The sequence below is a fragment of the Pleurodeles waltl genome, chromosome 3_1 (genome assembly GCF_031143425.1).
Source record: "Pleurodeles waltl isolate 20211129_DDA chromosome 3_1, aPleWal1.hap1.20221129, whole genome shotgun sequence".
In the NCBI taxonomy this organism is placed as follows: domain Eukaryota; kingdom Metazoa; phylum Chordata; class Amphibia; order Caudata; family Salamandridae; genus Pleurodeles; species Pleurodeles waltl.
The window spans coordinates 367,158,056-367,178,297 of NC_090440.1; the positions used below are offsets into that span (position 1 = coordinate 367,158,056).

A 20,242-nucleotide genomic window follows, 5' to 3' on the forward strand; every position below is an offset into this window, starting at 1 on the left:
CAAGAGCAGTTCCAAGTCGTACTTTTCTACATTGCAACTCCTTGCGAATCAGTATCAAAACAGTGCGTAAAATCGGCGTGCGCCCTCCCTAGCGCATTGTGATGGTTCAGTGATTTGCAACTGCTGTGCTGGTTCAAACCACTGACTGGCTACAAACACCTCAAAGGGATGGTAGCTACTCCCATAGTGGAAGCCGTGCTTTGTCGGACAGATCGCACTCGGTGAGTGACAGTTGCAGGGGCGTAGCTTGGACAGTAAGATGAGGCGGGGGCGGTTTGGGACCTTCAGATCTTCCAACAATCACGCTGGCATATGTAGCTAACATACATTATCTGAGAAGCAGGATATGGGGGGCGGGTTAAGGGGCAGTGGAAAGGTAGAACATTACGGATTGTCAGTGGTACTTAAAATAATTTGTAAAAATAACCATCTTTTAAGAACTTCAAAAGGAGAGAGTGTGTGTGTGCTCTTATCTGTGTGTACATGTAAAATCCTAGGTGTTCCCACTGAGATACATCATCATACCTGACTTAAAGCACATGTACCCAAATATTTACTACATAATATATTTATTAGGGAGGTGTAACACCCAAAACACCCCCTCCCCCCCACGCCCCTGAAGCTACGCCCCTGGACAGTTGCTGGATTCGGAGTGGGAGGGTAGGAGATAGCGATCCAGGGGTTCACTGCATGCTCTAGGGGGTGTAACACCCCAAACAATCCCCCCCCCAAAAGCTACGCCCATGGATAGTTGCTGGATTCGCAGTGGGAGGGAAGGAGATCGTGATCATGGGGTCCAGGTCCACTGCATGTTGTCCCTCATGCGCCATTTGTACGTCTCCCATTGAACACAACTATTTTCGGGTCACCTCGCATTGCAGATGCTGCACAACCATTGGATCTGCAAGACGAATCCCAAAAATTACTACCAATTATTGCTAATTTAGGTGCCTCATTCAGAGTGCCCAGTAATCCGGATTTAGGGCCATATGTACGAACACTTTTTCCCATAGACACAGAATGGATAAAAACCTTTGCTACATATGGCCCTTAATGTTAAAATGAGTTTGCAACCAAATTAGGATTATCATTCGCAAATACCACGCAGGTTCATTCACGCAGGGAAAACCTGCAGTTATCCAATATTTGCAACTGGTATCGGACACAGACAATATGCAGTATTACCACCTTCTAACCCTCTAATGATGCGGTCTAGTAGGTCAGTAAAAAACAGAACCCCACGGTATCACTACCTGTCTGAGTGGCACCGTTGCGTCCTTTTCCGGGTCACTCAGGATGAGACCCTAATTGCAATCTGGCTAGACTCGCCACATCCGATGACTGTTTTACAGCACCTCCCTCCTCTAAGTTGAGCCCCTGAACACTCTCTGTTGCTTTTGCATTGTTCTTAAGTGATGGGATAGCCAATATTTTTTTAACAGCTGCACATCAATTGAGAAAAATACAGAAGATGCCGATTGCGACTTGCTTACATGATTCACTGTTGAAGAGTGATTTAATCCCTTTAATGCGGGAGACTGAACCACTTAATTTGCACTACCTGTATATAGTGAAGGACGTGGAAGTTTAGCCATGCCACGGAGGCACAGGGAAATTTATGGTGCTAGCACCAGGGGCTTCCGCCTTTGACCACCTCTACAGAAGCTGACACATCAGCCCTTCAGCATCAGCCCCAGACCCTGTCGTACAGGACTGATTGCAGCAGTGCCCCCCCTCCCTGACCTTCATGCTGTCATCAAATGAGATCTAAGGATTCATAGGTGCTTAGGGGAACAGCTCCCTGAGAACCATTCAGGGTTTCCTGCTTGGGGACTGTCGCAAGGGGGCAATCCTTAGGCAGAAATTCCCTTCCTAGACACTAGGGATTTTGTTTAGTGGGGTGGGGACAGCATCACTGGTATGTGCCACCAGCGTGCACATAACTCCCAAAAGATAAGGACATATAGGCCCGTATTTATACTCCGTTTGCGCCGAATTAGCGTCGTTTTTTTCGACGCAAATTCGGCGCAAAACTAACGCCATATTTATACTTTGGCGTTAGACGCGTCTAGCGCCAAAGTATGGGCAAATAGCGTCATTTTTTTGCGTGAACGCCTTCCTTGCGGTAATGAGATGCAAGGAAGGCGTTCCCGTCTAAAAAAATGACGCGACGCAAATGCGTCGTATTTATACTCCCGGGCAAAAATCACGCCCGGGAGTGGTCGGGTCAAAAAACCCCGCATTTGCGCCACTTTTTAACGCCTGGGTCAGGGTATCCTGACAGCAATATTTTAAAACAGTAGGGTTGAAAATAATCGCTCAATGGACGTCACTCGTGATTTACACATAAGCTTCTCTTAAAGATGCAAGTTAAAGAGTAGTAGCTCACGAATATCATTTGCGCTCCCTGTAGACAAACCAATTTTAAAGTGGCCTACCTTGGGCTAGAAGAAACCCCAGTGAGCCCTTCACAGCTCAGCAGCTCTGCTGAAAACAAATGCTTGTTTTCTTTGCAGTGAAGCATAGATAACTTCAAATGAAGATGGGCCGCGTCAGAGATTTATTTCCATTCTCATGATGATGCCATCATTCTTTTTAATTTATTACTGTTGCTGGCACAATTGGTGCTTTAATCATTATCTGCAGTGCTGCTGCTCTCACATTTACGGGGAGTAGCGTCACACGGGGCAAGTAGAGGGCTGGGCCGGAGGTTGGCACTATTGACTACTCACCTGCCCTATATCGGTAGAGGGAGAGGTATTAGCATCTAGAGGGCTGGGTTAGAGGGAGGCTGGCACTATGGACAACTCACCTGTCCGACCCTGATGGAAGAGCGGCAGGAGTAAGTCCGTGCTGCGCTGGAGGAGGGAGAGAGCAGGTAGAAAGAGTGGAGGGAGGGAAGAAGAAAGGAGGGAGAGCTGAAGAAGAGAAGATGGAGAGCAGAAGAAGAGAGGAGGGACATAGAAAGATGAGGGATGGAGGAGGGAGAGAGCAGAGAGAGAAAGGAAGGAGAGAGCATGGAGAAGAGGTGTAGGAGAGACAGGAGGTAAAGAGGAAAAAGAGAGGATTGCCAGGACACCAGAGTAAGCGCCTGTAGCTTTAAAAATCATTCACAATCACAATACAATGTGTATGTACCACGGTCCTCAGCATAACACTTTTAACGTGAAACCAGTACTGACTTACTCTACAACTTAGAGTGACCTGTTGAGAGATGCAATTAAGTTATTCTCTCTTAGCCAGGCTGCCACTTCGCCCTGGCCCTCGTCTTAGAGCCAACGTTTCACCAGGAACATCGGAAATAAAACATCCAGCTCGGGGAGGCAGGCAAGTAGGGTGACCACCTGGCATCGAGGCAAATTCTGGACAGGAGTGTTAAACATTCAGGAAAAAGGGTCAAAATTCAGGATAGAAATTCAGGACAAAGGGCCAAAATTCAGGACAAAATGTCATTTCACAGACACACCCAAGAGAGGCCATAACTCACTATGCTATCAGTGCATTTACATAGCAATATTTATTCACTGTGGTCTTTTTGTGATTGCCTCCTCATATGCTGCATTCAGGTGTAACATTATGTCCTTGTTCAGTAGTAAATTAATGCCCTTCAGCACTGTGTCAAAGCAGGACATCACCCCTACCAAAATCTACCCAATCTTTCTTGGAGAGAAAGCAACAGCAAATTTTGATTGTGTTTCTTAACATTTTAAATCCCATGGCAAACAGTTTGGGAAACATTATGGTAAGTAAACTTATGCTAGATTAAACATGTTGAATAAAAATATCTGGCTCACCGCAACCTCCAATGGACTTTCAACCTAAAAAAATGTAATGCGGCAGAGTAGATGGTGTGGGCGACAGTCTCATCCTTGATGGGAGGTTGTCTGTAGTCTCAGAGCACTATATTGCATGTCTGGGACTTTACACTTATCTCAGAACTGAGAGCCTGGACTAATAATCAAAGATAGTAAAAGAGGAGGATGAAATCGAGATCAAATGGGAGATCCACGGCAACTGATTGAAAGGGTTGTTGCTAAGAACTGGATAAATAAGAAAGAGAAGAACAAGGTGGGAGAACACCAATCTACTCTGCACAACTCTTGGTCTTTATCCAGCCAGTTTAATTTCAGCACTCCCTCTGGTTCTTTTAACCAAGAGGTTGAGTCCGCCCAAGTAGTACCATCTTACTTGGGTGGGGCTAGGTGGTCAAATGATGAAGCAAGACACTATTATGTGTGTGAGACCACCTAGTCCGTAATGGAACTCCCCCCCCCCCGCCCCAGGACAACACAGTTTTTCGTTCCTGGGACACTCTTCACTCATGCTTTCTCCATCTCGTACTTTAAGGCGACCTAATTGATACCGCTAATTGAGGGAACACTGGTCCAGTTCCACCCTCAACCCCTACTACCCCACACCCTTAGTGGTTATATAGATTTCTCTTGGGAGGTGGTGTGGGATAGCAACACTCCCAGTACTCTCCTTTTGTGTTTCACGATAATTTGACCCCACCCATGACTGCAAAATGCACACTCATGATTAGGCGTTCCCCTGTGTGCACCCAACCCGGTCGGCAGCAGCACTGCGCAAATGAAAGAAAAAAGTGGGAAAATACTTTAAAACATTTTGATAGAGAGGCCGGGGGGCAACAAATACAGGGGGGGGGGGGTGACGCTCCTAAGCCCTCATAGAGGAACCGCCCCTCCTCCCAATTTTGAGCATATCTAAAAACTACATATCTGGTTGAACCTAGGGTGGTGTGGTGTGTGAGGATGTGATGGAGGGACATCAAAACATTTGGCCCTTTCCCGTTAAAACATAAAATTGTTACCCTGTACATGTAGGCGGACCGATTGCATGGGACCAGAATGGGCAAAACTGTGACCATAAAAAAACAATTTTACTTTACATTGACTTCACACAATCGGAGTTTGGAGCCATTTCTTTCCCATCTGATGTCCCTAGCCACACAAGCGAGGTACTGTTTTTATTGAGGGAAGTGTGGGAATACTAGATAGTAAAATGGTTACAGTTTCCCACAAATGCCAGAACATCTCATTGAAGAAATGTGAGGAAATTCTATTTTTTAAGCAAAGTGTGCTTGCCAGGCAATGTGGGTAAGAAAATGTGGCGGTGTTCATGCACATACTGTGAAATCCTTCAGGTATTTAGTTTTTAGAAATGTCGGGGTTTGGTAGGATCCCTGAGTGCCAGCCAGCCCTAACCTCAAATATGGCAGCTACCACATCACAAAAAAAGATTTCTGGTAAATAACTTTGAGGCTTTTTGTGGTCACTGTTTCAGCAGTTTTGTCTCTGAAGCAATAAGGCTACCCACATATGTGGGATACCAGATTTCCCTAAGTATGGGACAACCCTTGGCCTAAATAGAGCGGCCACCCACATTCCAAGAAATTACTTTTTGAAAAGATAGTTGAGGACCTTTATGTGGTCATGGTTTCTCTATTTCCTCTGTCAGGTTATAGGCCCACATCCACATTATTTTTATCAGAGGAAGTTTAGGAATGCGTGGCAGTGGGACCGTTGCTATTCCCACACATTCCAAAACTTTCCATCATGGAACTGTGTAGAAGTTCAGTTTTTTAAAGTAAATGTTGATGTCTGCTGGGCATTCTGGGCAAGAAAAATGATGGCATCTATTCAAACTGCTCCACCCTGAACTCCTCCATGTCTGTAGTTTTCTGAAACACATGAGGATCTTAGACGTCACTGAGTGCCACTGACCCTAAGGTCAAATACAGCAGCTGCCCACACCCAAAAAGGAAACTTTATACTTTTATTTCTATGGTCTGGGTTTCAGCCCTTCCTTCCTTGGGTCATAGGCACACCCACACCTATTGGGTACTGTCTTGCCAGAAGAAGTGTTAAAAAACTGTATAGCAAGTCACTTACTATTATTTACTGAATTACTTCATATTTTTCACTTTTTATTCACTTTCATGCACTTTGAAAAGATACTCACACTCAATTACTGGGCATAATAAGCATTTCAAACATTTCTAGCTTTTGGTGATACCCAGCATGTACAGTACAGAATGAAAAATCAATGTGAGCAACAGTTCATTTGTGGTGCTGGGAATCACACAATCTTATCACCTATATAGAGAGATGGCTGGATGGATGGATGGATGGATGGATGGATGGATGGATAGATAGATAGATAGATAGATAGATAGATAGATAGATAGATAGATAGATAGATAGATAGATAGATAGATAGATAGATAGATAGATAGATAGATGTGCCATCATTGCTTCTTTCGCCAGAGAGAAGGTGTGCACTCACCCAACTTAATACAAAATGTATATTGATAGCTCTGGGAGTGATGCATTTCTGCCTACAGCCTTGTCAAATCATGAACACCAAAAATACTTAAAAATGTCTTATTGTTCCTCTGTTGTTTGAGTTACAATATTTAAAGAGTAATCAAGATATACAAAGTATTAGATTGCCTAAATTGGTTATATATAGTTACGAGAACACGATTTCTTAAATTGGTTATATATATTTACGAGAACAAGGACATTACAGACAATTTCCATATTCTTCTTTGCATATTCTAATTTCATTTCTCCATTGGAAGTACTAATCATATAATTGATTTCATATGACTCAATTACTGATGCATGGTCAAGATACATGCAGTAACTTCAGATTGGGATAGTACATCTGCATTAAAGTTTTATGTGTCTCTGCAGACTTCTTTTTGCTTTTCATTATTAGAGCCATAAGGCATCACACTCGTCTCTATAAAATTTGTGTCGATATATAGTGGCATAGTCCAATTAGGACATATCAATTTAACAATATATAGAACTCATTGTGTCCCTGTGGACTGTGTCTCTGCAATCATACACCTTACATATGTGTATCTTAGACCTATCGACACTAACAATTCTTATACCATTTGCTATTTTTAGCGAGTCCTATGATGTGGAGGGAACCTCTGTGAGGAAGGCAAACTTCACATTATTGTTAATCTGCCAAGAGGTTCCCTGGTTTAAATACCTCGCTTGACAAAGTTTTTGCTTAGATTAAACAAACTCCCAAAGCCGGGGATTGTTTTCTCTAAACAAAAAGTAATTTGCCCCAATATAAAGAGACCCTTTCCTTGTGTGTGAGGGCCATTTAGCACTTTTCCTGTCTGCCTTTCATGGTGGACATGGGGAGGAAAGTTGAGGAACTATCAGCTCATCCTCAATAGGGTGGGATGACCATCACTGTGACACAGCAGTCCTGTGGCGTATGCATTGCTGTATAAGCGGTTACCGTTGAAGGAGTCAGCATAGGTTCTACTGACAGAAAACCAGTGGTTCCCTCAACTCTCCATCAAGCAAAGAATCCACAGGTTGGTCAGATGCACTGTCAGTTTACAGAATTTCTGCTGTTCCTCCAAAAAATGAAATCAGGCCCTATATCTCTTATTTGCCATCATATGTAAATTAAGTAATTTGTAGCAAATACAACATTTACTTTATAGAATCATCCATTTATGTCATACATTTTTTTAAATGCATATCAAATGTAACTTGACAAACATAATGTGGTAAGAAAACTACCAAACGGTGCAAAAAATAAATAGATTAATTCATTTGCAGAAAGAGATTTCTTTCTTCAGATTTTAAAGGTATTGTGGCATTGAATATTGTTTACTTGAACAACAGTGCATTTTTTGTTTAATCTCTTTAAGTGGGAGAGGTGAGCTGGCTAATGCCTTCGCCAGTGTGATGACAGATATGTGGTTTGGCGACGTAAAGAATGTATCACCGGATGTATTTTGGTCAGCATTTAGTGACCTGCACCCAGCCTTTGGAAAGAGGACTCAGCAAGATGCCCAGGAGTTCTTGATTTACACTCTGAATGGACTGCATGAAGATCTTAAAAAAGTAAGTGCAACAATGAGAGTGGATCACTGCTCGTGAACACGTGCCTCTCCGTTCATTGAGTCTTTTCATGTGCACGGTCTCCTCAAAATACCATCTAAAATCAATTAGATAGACTGCATTGTCAAAATACTTATCTACATATTTATGCTCATAAAGCACTTTACTATTATAGAACACTGTCCATTTTAGAATATCTGTTTTAAAGAACACCTTTACAGAGGCGGTCTGCCCAAATACTGCACTGCACTGAAGAGAGTTACTGTTGTTATAAATACGTTTGTTAAAGTAAAACATTTTGTTGAGAGCTGATTCATCCCTCTACAGAGAGGTTGAAACCAAAGTGGAACATGGCTAGTTAGACTCCTAAATCATTGTGCCAACCAGTGGAACCATGGATAGGTGTCCACATCTGCAAACTTCTATCACTCCAGTCTTGTCGGGAAAAATTAGGGGAACCCCATGAAGACCCAAGTTATCTGTGTTTCATGGACTAGAATTGCCATTTATTGAACAATAAACAAGAGAATTGTCTCAAGTCTCTTCCCCCTAGGGCCAAGGCAGAACTCTAAAGATGGCAGCTGGTGCCAACACCACTTGTAAGAGAAATCCAGTCTTTCTCACATGGTGTTGAGGCTGGGGTTGGAGTCATAAAAGAAGAGAAATAGGGGACACAGGAGTATTATTCAGAAAGACATATTGTGATGTGTTCCATGCAGAGCAAAAGTAACAATGGCAAGGAAGATGTGTGGACATTAAAGAAGATTGAATGCGATCCATTCCTGGAAAAAGAAATTCAGATGTTGCTGTACCAGTCATGACACTCCTCACCACAACCAACTGTACTGACGAAAGAATTAAAACCAAACTCACTGAAACTGATTACAGACATTCTAGGGCAGTAAGCATTTGGTCAGCCCAGCCTAAATGTATTTCCAAACTTGGGGAAGACCCATCTGGAAACATAAGGAATCAATGGCCCTAATAGTTCAGTTCCCCTGGAAACACGATCCTTAGATCTAAACCAAGAAATACCTAGAGGGAAAGAAACATGATTCAGTCTAAAAACGTGGCACCTAGCCATTCTGTCCTTCATGGTCCAAAATTTGAGAAAATACAAGGAAAGTGGTTTATGAAAAGACAAGGGTAGGCTATCTGCACTTAGCCCTCTTGAGCAACATACCTCGATGAACCACACATAATCAAAGGGAAGCAGGAATAAGGAGCACGCCCCCTACCTACGTGGCCTATATCGCAGATCTGCAGAGATCCAGGCCACCAAGTATTCATGCAAATAGGGGAAGAAAGTGAAATATGAGATGGAAAGTATCTCCACCCACGTGTCAGAGTCCTCCAGTTTCCTATTTAATTTACATAGGCTACCCTGAGCCATGAATAAGGAGCAATACCTACTCTAAGCACACATTTGATTAGGAAATCATACAAATAACTATCCAAAATGGCATCAAAGCATTTGCAGAAACAATACTAAAAATAAACTGGGACAATACACAAAGCTTATTGAATGTCTGCAAAACCTACGGGCAGAAGATGCACATTTTGCTCTTATGTTCAAGAATCAGTCTAACCTGCTAGTAAAGAGCTTGTGTTGTTCAGAAATCTTTTTTAGGTTACATTTTCAAACATATATAATTGCTAGGTTCTACACAGTAACACAACACAGTTGTGACTGAGCAGGAAGGTTGTGGAGGCTGTAAGAAACAGCAATAGTTGAGTGAGATATGGGACAAAGACTTAAAAATAACCTGGCAGTTCAGGAACTTATAAGTAATTGGTTGTTGTGCATGGTAGGAGCCAGCCTTGTGGAAGAAGGAACAGAGGACCAATTAAGAAAGGTCACTGCCCATGTCGGTAGGTTGTGGTTGGGAAAAAGAGAGAGTTTTACGGCCGTTAGAGAAGAGATACAGCAGAGAGCAGACTGTGTGATGAATATGTCAAAGGGCATATTATGCCAACAAAGGGGTCCTCACATATATGGTTCACTTTGAATGGGTAACCATTAATAAGTGATAGGTGTATTTCCACCTTATAGCTTCAGTAACAGAAGTCCCTAGAGGGTCCTCAGTTACCTATGATCATTTTAAATAGTTTTTACAGTGTATGAGAGCACAGTATGATCAGCGAGCCACAAATACCAAAACATGATCCTACCATTCTTAATGAGTCTCGGTTGCAGTTAGGAGTGTTGTCTGTTGGCACCAAGTGTTAATTAATACTAATCATGCCCTCAGTGTTTTAGATGAGTTACAGATTTACTTAACAATCATTTAGAGGACACATGAGATTTGAGTTGTGTTATTGAACATGATTGCATTCCTCACTCAGATTGCAGATTGTTGTTTCATGGGATGATTGTTTATTTTCCTTACAGAATAATGGAAGAAGAACCTCCAGTGGAAGAGAGAGTGCCAATGGTAGGGTACTAGGTAGTTTCAAGGAGGCATCGATTATCACCCGTCTGCTAGAAGGACAGTTACGATATGACACAATATGCCTCAACTGTAAGAAAACTAACACTACGAGTGAGATCTTCACTGTCCTATCACTACCCATTCCATCTACAGTTCACTGTTCTCTTGAGGTATGTGACCATATGTAGGATGGTTATTATGTAGACAGAAACTAGTTTAATGATCAACTTCTATTGCGTCATAAATTATTGTGGCACCCTTTTTATGGTAGGGAGTCACAATATTGATGTTTTAATGTGTTTAATGTCGACATGCAACAGTATCAACTCCACAACATTGACTTGAACAATAACATCCAGGTACATAGATGTGGAGCTAGAATAGTAAACTCATATTGCCTATATATACTTACACTGACAATACAGCGGTAGTTTTGATCCTGAACTTGTGCAGTCAATATTTCTGTAGTCGATATACTGCCATATCACACTTTTTATCCCATACAGCTATGTTATCAACATTGGATGATATACCAAAGTTCCTCCTTGATCCTCCTGAGAGTACTCCAGCCCACTAGGGTAATTATTGTGTAGTGATTAATGGGCCCAGCTGCTTACTTTAGGGATTAGTTAGCCAATGTATTTATTTATTTGTTTGAAAAAGTTTTATATAGAGTGAACATGACTGCTGTCGGGTTCAGAGCACTTTGCAAAAGATCAGGAGAAGAAGCATGTAGCGTAAACAACAAAGGAATCACAAAAGGTACATGATACATGATGTAATAACACAAAACCAACAGATAGGAAACACAATTGTGAAAGTTGAGTAATAAACATAGATGTAGATAACGTGTCAACCGGGTTCACAGAGAGGAGTTCTTGTGCTCTAAGATAGAAATTTGCACATCAATAGCATTTTAACTTCCTTTTTGTGAATTATGTCGTTGTGGGGTTCAGTCTGATTACACGGACAGGGAGTTTCAAGTTCTCCGGCGATACCCAAGAAGGCTCAGTTGTAAGTTTCCTTTTTATGGAATTTCTGTGTTTTCAGCAGCAAGGTGATGGTACTTCTGGAGGGTCAGCAGCCACCAAATAGCTCTAGTTTTTGTGCGAGGTATATTGGGGTGTTGAAGTGTGGGGCTTTGTGGGTCAAACAGGCAATTTTTAGCTGTATCCCTGCTTCATATGGGAGCCAGTTTAGAGATTTCAGATCGGGAGTAATGTGGTTGTTACTTTTAGATCCTGTGATGAGCCTTGCAGCAGAGTTAAGAGAGGCCCATAGTGCAGCTATCATAGATCTCGGTATGCAGCAGAGGGTTGCACTTCCATAGTCCAACCTGGAGATCACTAAGGCTTGCACTGCAGTTTTGAAGTCATTGAGGGGGAGGAGGGGTTTTATTTTTCCTTACAATGCTCATGTGGAAGTTTGCTCCTTTGGTTTCAGCACTGATGTGCTTCTGCATGCTCAAGTTCTTTTCTAGCGTTAGTCCTAGTGATCTTGTGGAATCTATATTGTGTGGTGTGCAGTGAAGAGCTGTTCGATGTTTTATCATTTCTTCGATAGTGGGGGACTGTTTGGGAGAGGCAAGTAAGAGGAATTCAGTTTTGAGTATGTTTAATTTGAGGTGGTTGTAGGTCAACCAGTTTTGAGCTTTTTGTAGAGTTGGGTTGAGGTGCTTGATGTCCTCAGGGGAGGAGACTTTCAGGTACAGTTGGGTGTCATCTGCATATATGTGATAGTGACTTTGGACAGTTTCAGAATTTCAGTCAACGGCTCCATAAACAGGTTGAAGCGAGAGTGGGTGACAGGGACTGATTAACCTTGAACTTTTGAGTTATGTTGTGGAGAAACAAGGCAAACCAATTTAAAACGGACCCTGAAAGGCCCATCCTATGTTCTAATAAATCAAGTAGACTGTCATGTTTAACCGTATTGAAAGCTGGTGATAGGTTGAGGAAGGAGGATTAGAAGACAAGATTACTTTTGATCCAGCATTTTTTATGTATCATCCATAGCGTAAGAGCGGATTTGGTGCTGTGACAATGACAAAAGCCAGATTGGAATTTGTCTAACAGCCAGAATAGTTCTATGTGGTTACATAGTTGGACGGGTTAACCTGCCCAGACCTTAGGCAGTCAGGAATAGAGCCTTAAAGTAATGAGGCATTTACTATCTTGGTCCAGAGTGGGAGTAGAGAGGATTCAGTTTCACTAAAGAAATTCAATGGCAGAGAACTGCTGAAGTGGTTTGAGGGTTTCAGTGCTGCAAGAAGTTTGAGAATGTTGCTTTCGTTTTTGGAGGTGTGAACAGGGGAGAATGGGGGCAAGTGATCCATGAGTTGGGAGGCTGATAAAAGAAATTATCAGAAGGTGCTCCAATGCAGTCCACAAATCATATTCAATATTTTCCGTTTTTTCAAGGAAGACGGCAAAATCCTCGCAGTTTGGCTGTAGACTGGATCCAGCTGGGGAAGGGTTTGGTTGGCCATTGGATTGAAGTTTGACAAGTTCAAAAAAATGTTGGTTGATTTCTAGCTTTATCTAGTTGGTTTCTGAAGTAATTTGCTTTAGAGCTTCTAATGTTTTTGTTATAGATGTACCTCAGAGATCTCAAATGGTTGAGGTGTTCAAGGGATGGAGAGGATCTCCACGATTGTTCTGCAAGTCTCAGATTGCGTTTTTCTGCATTTAGGCTGCCATTGTACCAGGGCTTGGAGTTTTTGGAGGACATTCTTTTTAGCTGTAAGGGCGCAATTGAGTCTAAAATGTTAATCATGGACCTCTTGTAGTGATCTGTAAGGTCATGGACATCTGACATGTCCATAGGACATCTATTGTATCATTCCAAATCCACTTCTGAGCTTTGATGTAGACCATAATAATGAGGACACTGCATTGGTTATTCTGCAATTTTACGATGACTCAGACATTTTAAGATGGCGCCACATGCTTAAAAATGCTTTTCAGTGCTTCTTTTATGTTGCATTGAATGTCACACACACATAAATGAGCTCGACCATGATGGTTTTTTATATATATATATTTAAATTCAATGAAAAAAACAAAGGTTACAGGGATGTCATAGGTAGCTTCTGAATTTACTCTTACGAAATTACAGAAATTCAACAGTTCCAGTTAGAGTTCTCTCAAGTAACTATAACTCACTCCCTAAGGTAACTATAACTCACAGCCTTGCCTTGCACTGCTAATTACCCCAGATATTACAGCAGTCATGACAACTTCTGAAATCATGTCAGTCACTCAATAAGTGCCCCTCCTCAGCAACTGACTGTTAGATACCAAGGATGTTATATGTAATTTATGGGGATTCACTGCACAAACAAATATGGCCAACTGGTCAGGTTTTTGGTCAAGAACATGTGAATGACATTTACCAATGCTTATTTGTTGGAAGCTGCCAATGCTTGTCGTGAATTCAAGGTATGAACATGCGTTTGCTAACTGCCAATAGTGTCAGGTGCAGGGAGGGGCAGCCTCGTGACTCAGAGATGGGTGTGGCCAGGAACAGCAGGTATTTAAACCATGCCCATGCTCAGCCTATGCTTGTTTGCTGTCAGACGTTTAAAGGAACAGCTGAGTGCTCCCAGCTTCCCCGTTGCTGCACACCCAGACTAAAGTGACCACAAACTGTTACAGTCCCACGTGAAAAGTTCTTAGTGCCGTACCTCCACAAAAAGGAGGCAAAACGACAGTCATCCTGGCCATACCTATGCTCACAAGCCAATTCCCAAGATGGTACCTCCTTGGACAGAGGCACCAGTCTAGTGCGTGATGAACCGTACCAGACAGTACCAGACTCTCCCACGAAGAATGTAAATCCCACACCCTTCTGGAAGGTACAACGTCTAGCACACATTGACTCTAGCCACACTAGACCATCCGGTCACATTCGGAACTTGGTTTCCGTACCTCTCTGAAATGAGACAAACTGTCTACTACACAATGACTTGTAGTCGCACCAGTCTCCCCTGTCACATGTCTTTGCCGCAAGTTCAGCCATGCCATACAAGGCCAAGTGCAGCACAACTTAGGGTATACCCCACCTCCGAGGGTTGCAACCAATGAATGAACAGTGCACTGCACACAATGAGCAAGCAGCCGAGGCTCACAGGAGAGAACTGTGACACACCCAACAATAGCGGGCCCTGTGGGGTCCTGCACAGGGTGATCCTGTTCACACCATCAAGACGTTTTGGCATACAGCGGTCCCAATGATGAAGGACCACTCACCTGAAGTGTGGGCAGACCTTGGCAAGTTCCGCACCAGGCAATTCCAGTCTCCAGACACAATAATTAGGCCACTTTAACGCCACTGCTGCCAGGTGAAGTCCACCATACAATGTAGGTGCAGCAGAGGGCACCCCTCTCCAGATATTACCAGTCGTCGATGTAAGCCCCTCTAAGGAGGTCTTTGATGTCCCTGAGAACTCCTCAGAAATCAGGGGTAAGCAACCTGCCCTTGAAGAGTTACCCTTTGGGATGCTACACAACAGCAGACAACCAGCCCTAGGCCAGCCTCTAAGCAGAAAGGCGAGTGCGGATCACCTGCTCGGACAGTTATCCTTCTGGGCACAACAGATTCTTCTGGGAGTGTGTCCATGGTGTCTATCAGCATCGGTCCCATCTTGTAGACGTAGAGTACCCCTAGTTATACTAGATGGTTCCTTTGAAGTTGAGGGTGGTTCAAAGGGTTCTCCTTTGAACCACAGGTGTCGCCCCTAAATTTCCTCCCTGTATGCCCTGAGGCCATGGAATGCAGATTTTTATCTTTAGTGGGGCCATGCTCTGGCACCGAGAGGCCAAGTGTCAAAAACCTCTCCCCCAGTCCTTCTATCCAGGCCCCAAATGACAGGGATTTGTCATTCTGGATGCCCACGTTTTATAGCAGTCGCCTGGGGAATGCACAGATGTGCTCTACCCTCATGACCCGAGGAATGAATACTAATTTATAAGGCACCAGAACCACTTCAGAACTTAGAAATGCCATTCTGAATCAAGCGATACTACACATCATGACGTTGTTCCCCTGCAATCCACTATTGCGGCCATAATTAATAATACTCATTCTCCCATGTTAACCTATGGGCAGAGCAACTCTCAGTAGTGCAAACATATATGGGTATTCAGCACTCCCTGGAGCACATATGCCCTGCTGCACTCCCATGCCTGCCAGGGCAGGTGGTACACTTTACTTAAAGCCACCACAAAGGTGCATGTGTGCCAACACTGGCCTGCTCTATCAGGCTCAGTTTCTATATTAGAATACCCAGGCGCAAATGTGCACACCCTGCCAAGTGATGCCAGCTCCTGTACCTATATAGGAAAACCACTCAGGTGCAAGTTGCACACCCGGGCAAGTGATACTTCCATGTGGATGGAAGGATGGTGCTGGCACTTTCATACTGTACTTCCAGCGGTAAGTGCCCAGGGTTGGTAGGCCCTTTGAGAGAACCAGCATAAACATCCTAGAGAAAAGCGAAAATATTTGAGGGAACCACTACCTCCGTGTGTCAGTTATAACAGTGGTCTTGAGGATAAATGGACGGTGGAAGGATTGGCTGCCCTGTTGTGAAAAAGCCATCAATTAAACGTTTTTCACACCAGAGCGAGCTGATGCCAAGACACCTTTTTGTTAATCAAAAAAATAACTATCAGCCAGGTCTACTAAAAGACTGCCCACAAAAGAGGCTGCATTTTGCACACCAACCTTTTTGAGTTGGTTGGCAACACTATTTTTCTAGAAACCTGGACAGTAAGAGGCTACAGGTCAGCACCTCTGGCTCAGCGTTAGGTTAGTAAGAAAGTTGTGTGCTTACATGTTGCTTGCCTGTGCACATCAGATTATGCCCCTGCCTACTGTTCGTTGATCTACCGCTCAAAATTGTTCATTGTAAATGCTGCTTTTTAATTGCGTTTCCACAAATAATGGTATTACAATGAGCTGCGTGTGCTTTATGTTTTATGAAAGTGTGATTTTCGCTCATATATTCATATAATGTGTAGTGTTATTATTCCCGCTAGTAGTTTCCTATATGAATGATTAGATTTCAGAATTCGCAGTGAATTTCTCTCACACTACAGCACGAATCATGGATTCACTTTCTCACAATAGCCTGTGAAACAGTACAGATAGTGTCTTCGGGTCTCAGAAAAAGAGATGCATCTTTGCTCCAGGGAGCTTACTCATTGTTCCTTTACGGAGAGCACTGGCTGATAACATGCTTGGTTCTTAAAGATTGAGTCTGGCCTCACACGCCTCAGGCATATTCTGCCTCTACTACATTGCAATGCAACGTACTGCACCCCTCCTTTTCCGTGGGAGTGTTTCATAGAAAATGTTTTGTAGTAAATCATATTTTTTGCTTTGTTTTCATACTTATTCATCATGATTCTAGTGATAGTTGATGCAATATTTTTGCATTTTGCATATATTCTGAACTAACCCGGGTCCCAATAACAGCCTATGAAAATACTAGTCCAGAATTCCTGTATGTGTGTTTACTTTTAGGAAACGGGTGAGTGGAACCCACAGAAAATGCCAGGCTCAGTCATGTAATAAGCATTGATATCATGGATGCCTTCTAGGTAAGTTTGGTAGTGATTCACGGGAAACCACATCTGTCTTTTCCTCACCCCCACCCCCCGAGATGGTAAGCTGGCATACCTGACCTGTCTGGGCACTAGGGAAAAATTAAGGGAGTGGAAAGGAGTGTTCCTTGCATGCAACAAGACAATGAAGACTGCCAAACCCGGCTCAAGGATGTAACCATAGCAGGGAGAGGGCATTAAAGTGTATGTTGTTTAGAGTTGGTATGGTGAGAAATGTGGCAATTTAATATTCGCAATTACCTGTTTGAATGTATTTGAGGTAATGGGGAAGGAGGCAGATGATGGGGATAATCGATAACATTGGAGATCATAACATTTTAAAGCTCTGCTTTCATATAGCAGTCACCACGTGACCTTCTCTGTAGCTTTACAAAGTATATACAATTAAGGTGTATAAGGCCTTTGAGACAATGTGTTTGAGATTTCTAGAATTTACTGTTTCCTTATTCGCTTTGGTACTGGGAGGGTGGGTAAGGTCAGGAGTTTGCAAACAAAAAATTAACAAGTGGCCTGTCCAATCCAATTTGAAATGGTCCAAAATGTATAGGGGGGGGTCATAATGAAAATCAGGAACAGGGTAGATCCATTATTGTGTGGAAATAATGTGCAATATGTTTTTTAGAAAACAGTTTGATAATCAACTTGTGGGAGCATTATCTAGGACTGGGCACCCATGTACATGCTCTTGAGCCTTGTGATATGCAAAATATATCTGTCAAAAAGTACAACTCTTGTAGTCACGATTCAACGGTAGTCATGATTGTTTATTCGTAGTAGCCACAGCCAGCCCTACATAGTAACAATATTTCGGTTAAGCATAGACCCGAAGTAGAATGGGATAAGAGAGAAAACAGAGATACATGATAGTGCTACTCTGAGTCATCAGTCTGCTGGGCACTGACATCTACTGGCTATATTTTTAGTTCCTTATCACTGTATTGAGTCCTCAATCACTTTCTATAGAAATTATATGCCTTCCAATTATTTAACTATGTGATTCATACTCTGTGTTGAAGTGCAACATTGTTATTCCTGAAAACTCATAATTAACAGAAGCTATGTTATTCATTTTATTGCATCCCTTTTCATAAGCTCACTTTCATCTTGACAAGGTAACACATCTAATTTGTGAGCACAGAATCACTTAGTTGCACAACGGTGGTTTAGACGTTTTCTGATATCTCCACAGTGAGGCATTGGAATGAGAAGGAGCTTATTGAGTTAATCACTCTAATTTTTAGGGCCTCATTGTGGGTAAGGGCAACCCCTTCACCAGTTTTTTCTGCTCCGTCAAGAGGGTGTGTCATAGCTAAAGGATAATAGTGGTAAGAAGAATAAGCAGAATCATATTTCTATGACTGCATTAGTATTAAGCCACTATCTTTAGAGAGAACAAATATGGAAGTTGCCTTAGGAACTAACAAAGCATGACTGTAGGAGAGATGATTCTTCTGAGGTTGCTTGTGCAGATTGGTCTATGGTTCTTTTTAGAACATCAGTGCCATGACCAAGCCAATAACATGAATCAAAGCAAGTCTACACTTGCCGGGAGCCTTAGATATTTCATATTTAGAAAAGTGCCACAAGCACTTTGGGAAGAGGGGAGAGGGGACTGCTAAGTGAGAAAAACTAGAAGGCACATCGTATGAAGCCCCTTTCAACAGCACCAGAAAACTATGGGACAGGCTTTATAACAAGCTGAATATGGAGATTACAAGATGAAAGGAGCTGGATGAGAATGAATGAGACTTATATAGCAACAGCACAGAGATTTCAGCCTAGGGAAGTTAGCCGCAGGAAAGCAAGAAAACAACAAAGGCTCAAAATGGAACAGAACCAGGTATAAACTGGAACAAGGACCAAATAAACCCACCAAGATGCACAGTTGCCAGCCGAAGACGGATTGAGAATGCACTCCTAAATCCTGTTCTGCCTATCATGACCAAAAAAGAACACCTGGATCCCCATCCTGCCTTGGTCTTGCCTGCACTGGGAACCTCTGCCATTTTGGACCCGGTAGGACACCAACATTTGGGACATTACTCCCCAGTCTTCATCTCCCTGAGTGCCACAAGCAGCATGTCATCCTTTGGTTCCTGATCCTTCCGGGATCTACAACCCCCTGAGACCTGCTTTTGAGTAAGTCCTGACAATTTGAGTCTGGAGTTTCTGGAAATAAGATGTGTTGGGGGATATGAACTAGCTGACTATGCTGTTATGTGGGATGTGGTATAGGTAACGAAAGTGAAAGAATGTGGCATAAAGTTGGGGTTGGTGCCCATGTTGGCCTCTTTTGGAGTAGGTGTGTTGAGCAAATTGAAACAAGGGGGTCAGAAGGGTAGTCCACGGAAGGATACTGCTTTTAGGAGAGAGAGAGTGGCTTGAAAACCTTGTAGTATCTCGCGCAGGTGATCCAGCTTGAGTTTGATATCCAACAGTTAAAGTTTAGAGAATGGATAAGAGATCTGTACTTTTCTCAGTAATAGGTGGATCTAATCAAATATAACAGAGGTAGTAACTCCTCTCTTTGGAATCATGCATATGAATGGTTGAGTTTTGTGTGAAATCAGATTGTGTTGTTGTTTTGGTGTAGTTGAAGACTAGTTGTCAGAAGTAGGTTATATCAAGTCATGCTGGTGACGACCATGAGGGCTGTGGGTTTGCCCTTTGGCAGTATTTAATTCAGTTTAGGGGTGGGCGGAACTTTTTGAGTTTTACTCGGCAGAATTCAGTGGAACTATATAAAAACTCTGCGAGATTCCATGGGGTTCTGCCCACCCCTCTATCAGCATCTCCAAAGAAGTGTGTCCCCTCCACACTCGCCAGAATTCCCAAGCTAGGCGGAGCACCACAAGAATTTTTATCACCTCTCAGACACACAACATGCTGGAGCACTCCCAGGAAACAAAGGCCTGTCAATGGTAGATGTGACTCCCTTTCAAGGATTTCCGCATCCTGTTGTGCCACTTCAGCCACTGAAAAAGCTGAAGATCCATAGTAATAAGAATGCTCATTTATTTTAAGCATCTCTTTTTTCTTTACTGTTTTTTCCAACTCCCCAGGAGAGAAAACACCACCTGTGACAGAGAAAAAGCAGTTGAAAAAAGCCCAGGCCCTTGTCTAATAGCAAAGGGCTTCTCCAAACAGATTTTCAACCTCTGCCCAGTGTTGCTACATATTCTACAGCCCTGTATTAATCACATTGTACGTACTTATTAGATGGTTTAGCCTCTCACAAAACCAGTAGTCTTCTGAGCCGCAAAAGAACCCAGGAAAG

At 42.8% G+C, this 20,242-nt stretch overlaps 1 protein-coding gene across 2 annotated transcripts in view; it reads left to right on the plus strand.

Moving 5' to 3' along the window:
* Nucleotides 1-20,242, plus strand: part of USP50 (ubiquitin specific peptidase 50) — a 233,775-nt gene that overhangs the window by 96,130 nt on the left and 117,403 nt on the right. For both annotated transcript variants that reach the window (XM_069222542.1, XM_069222543.1), the window contains exons 3-4: nucleotides 7,712-7,907; nucleotides 10,297-10,506. In XM_069222542.1, coding sequence (XP_069078643.1) covers nucleotides 7,712-7,907; nucleotides 10,297-10,506 — 406 coding nt within the window. The remainder of the gene's footprint in view (nucleotides 1-7,711; nucleotides 7,908-10,296; nucleotides 10,507-20,242) is intronic.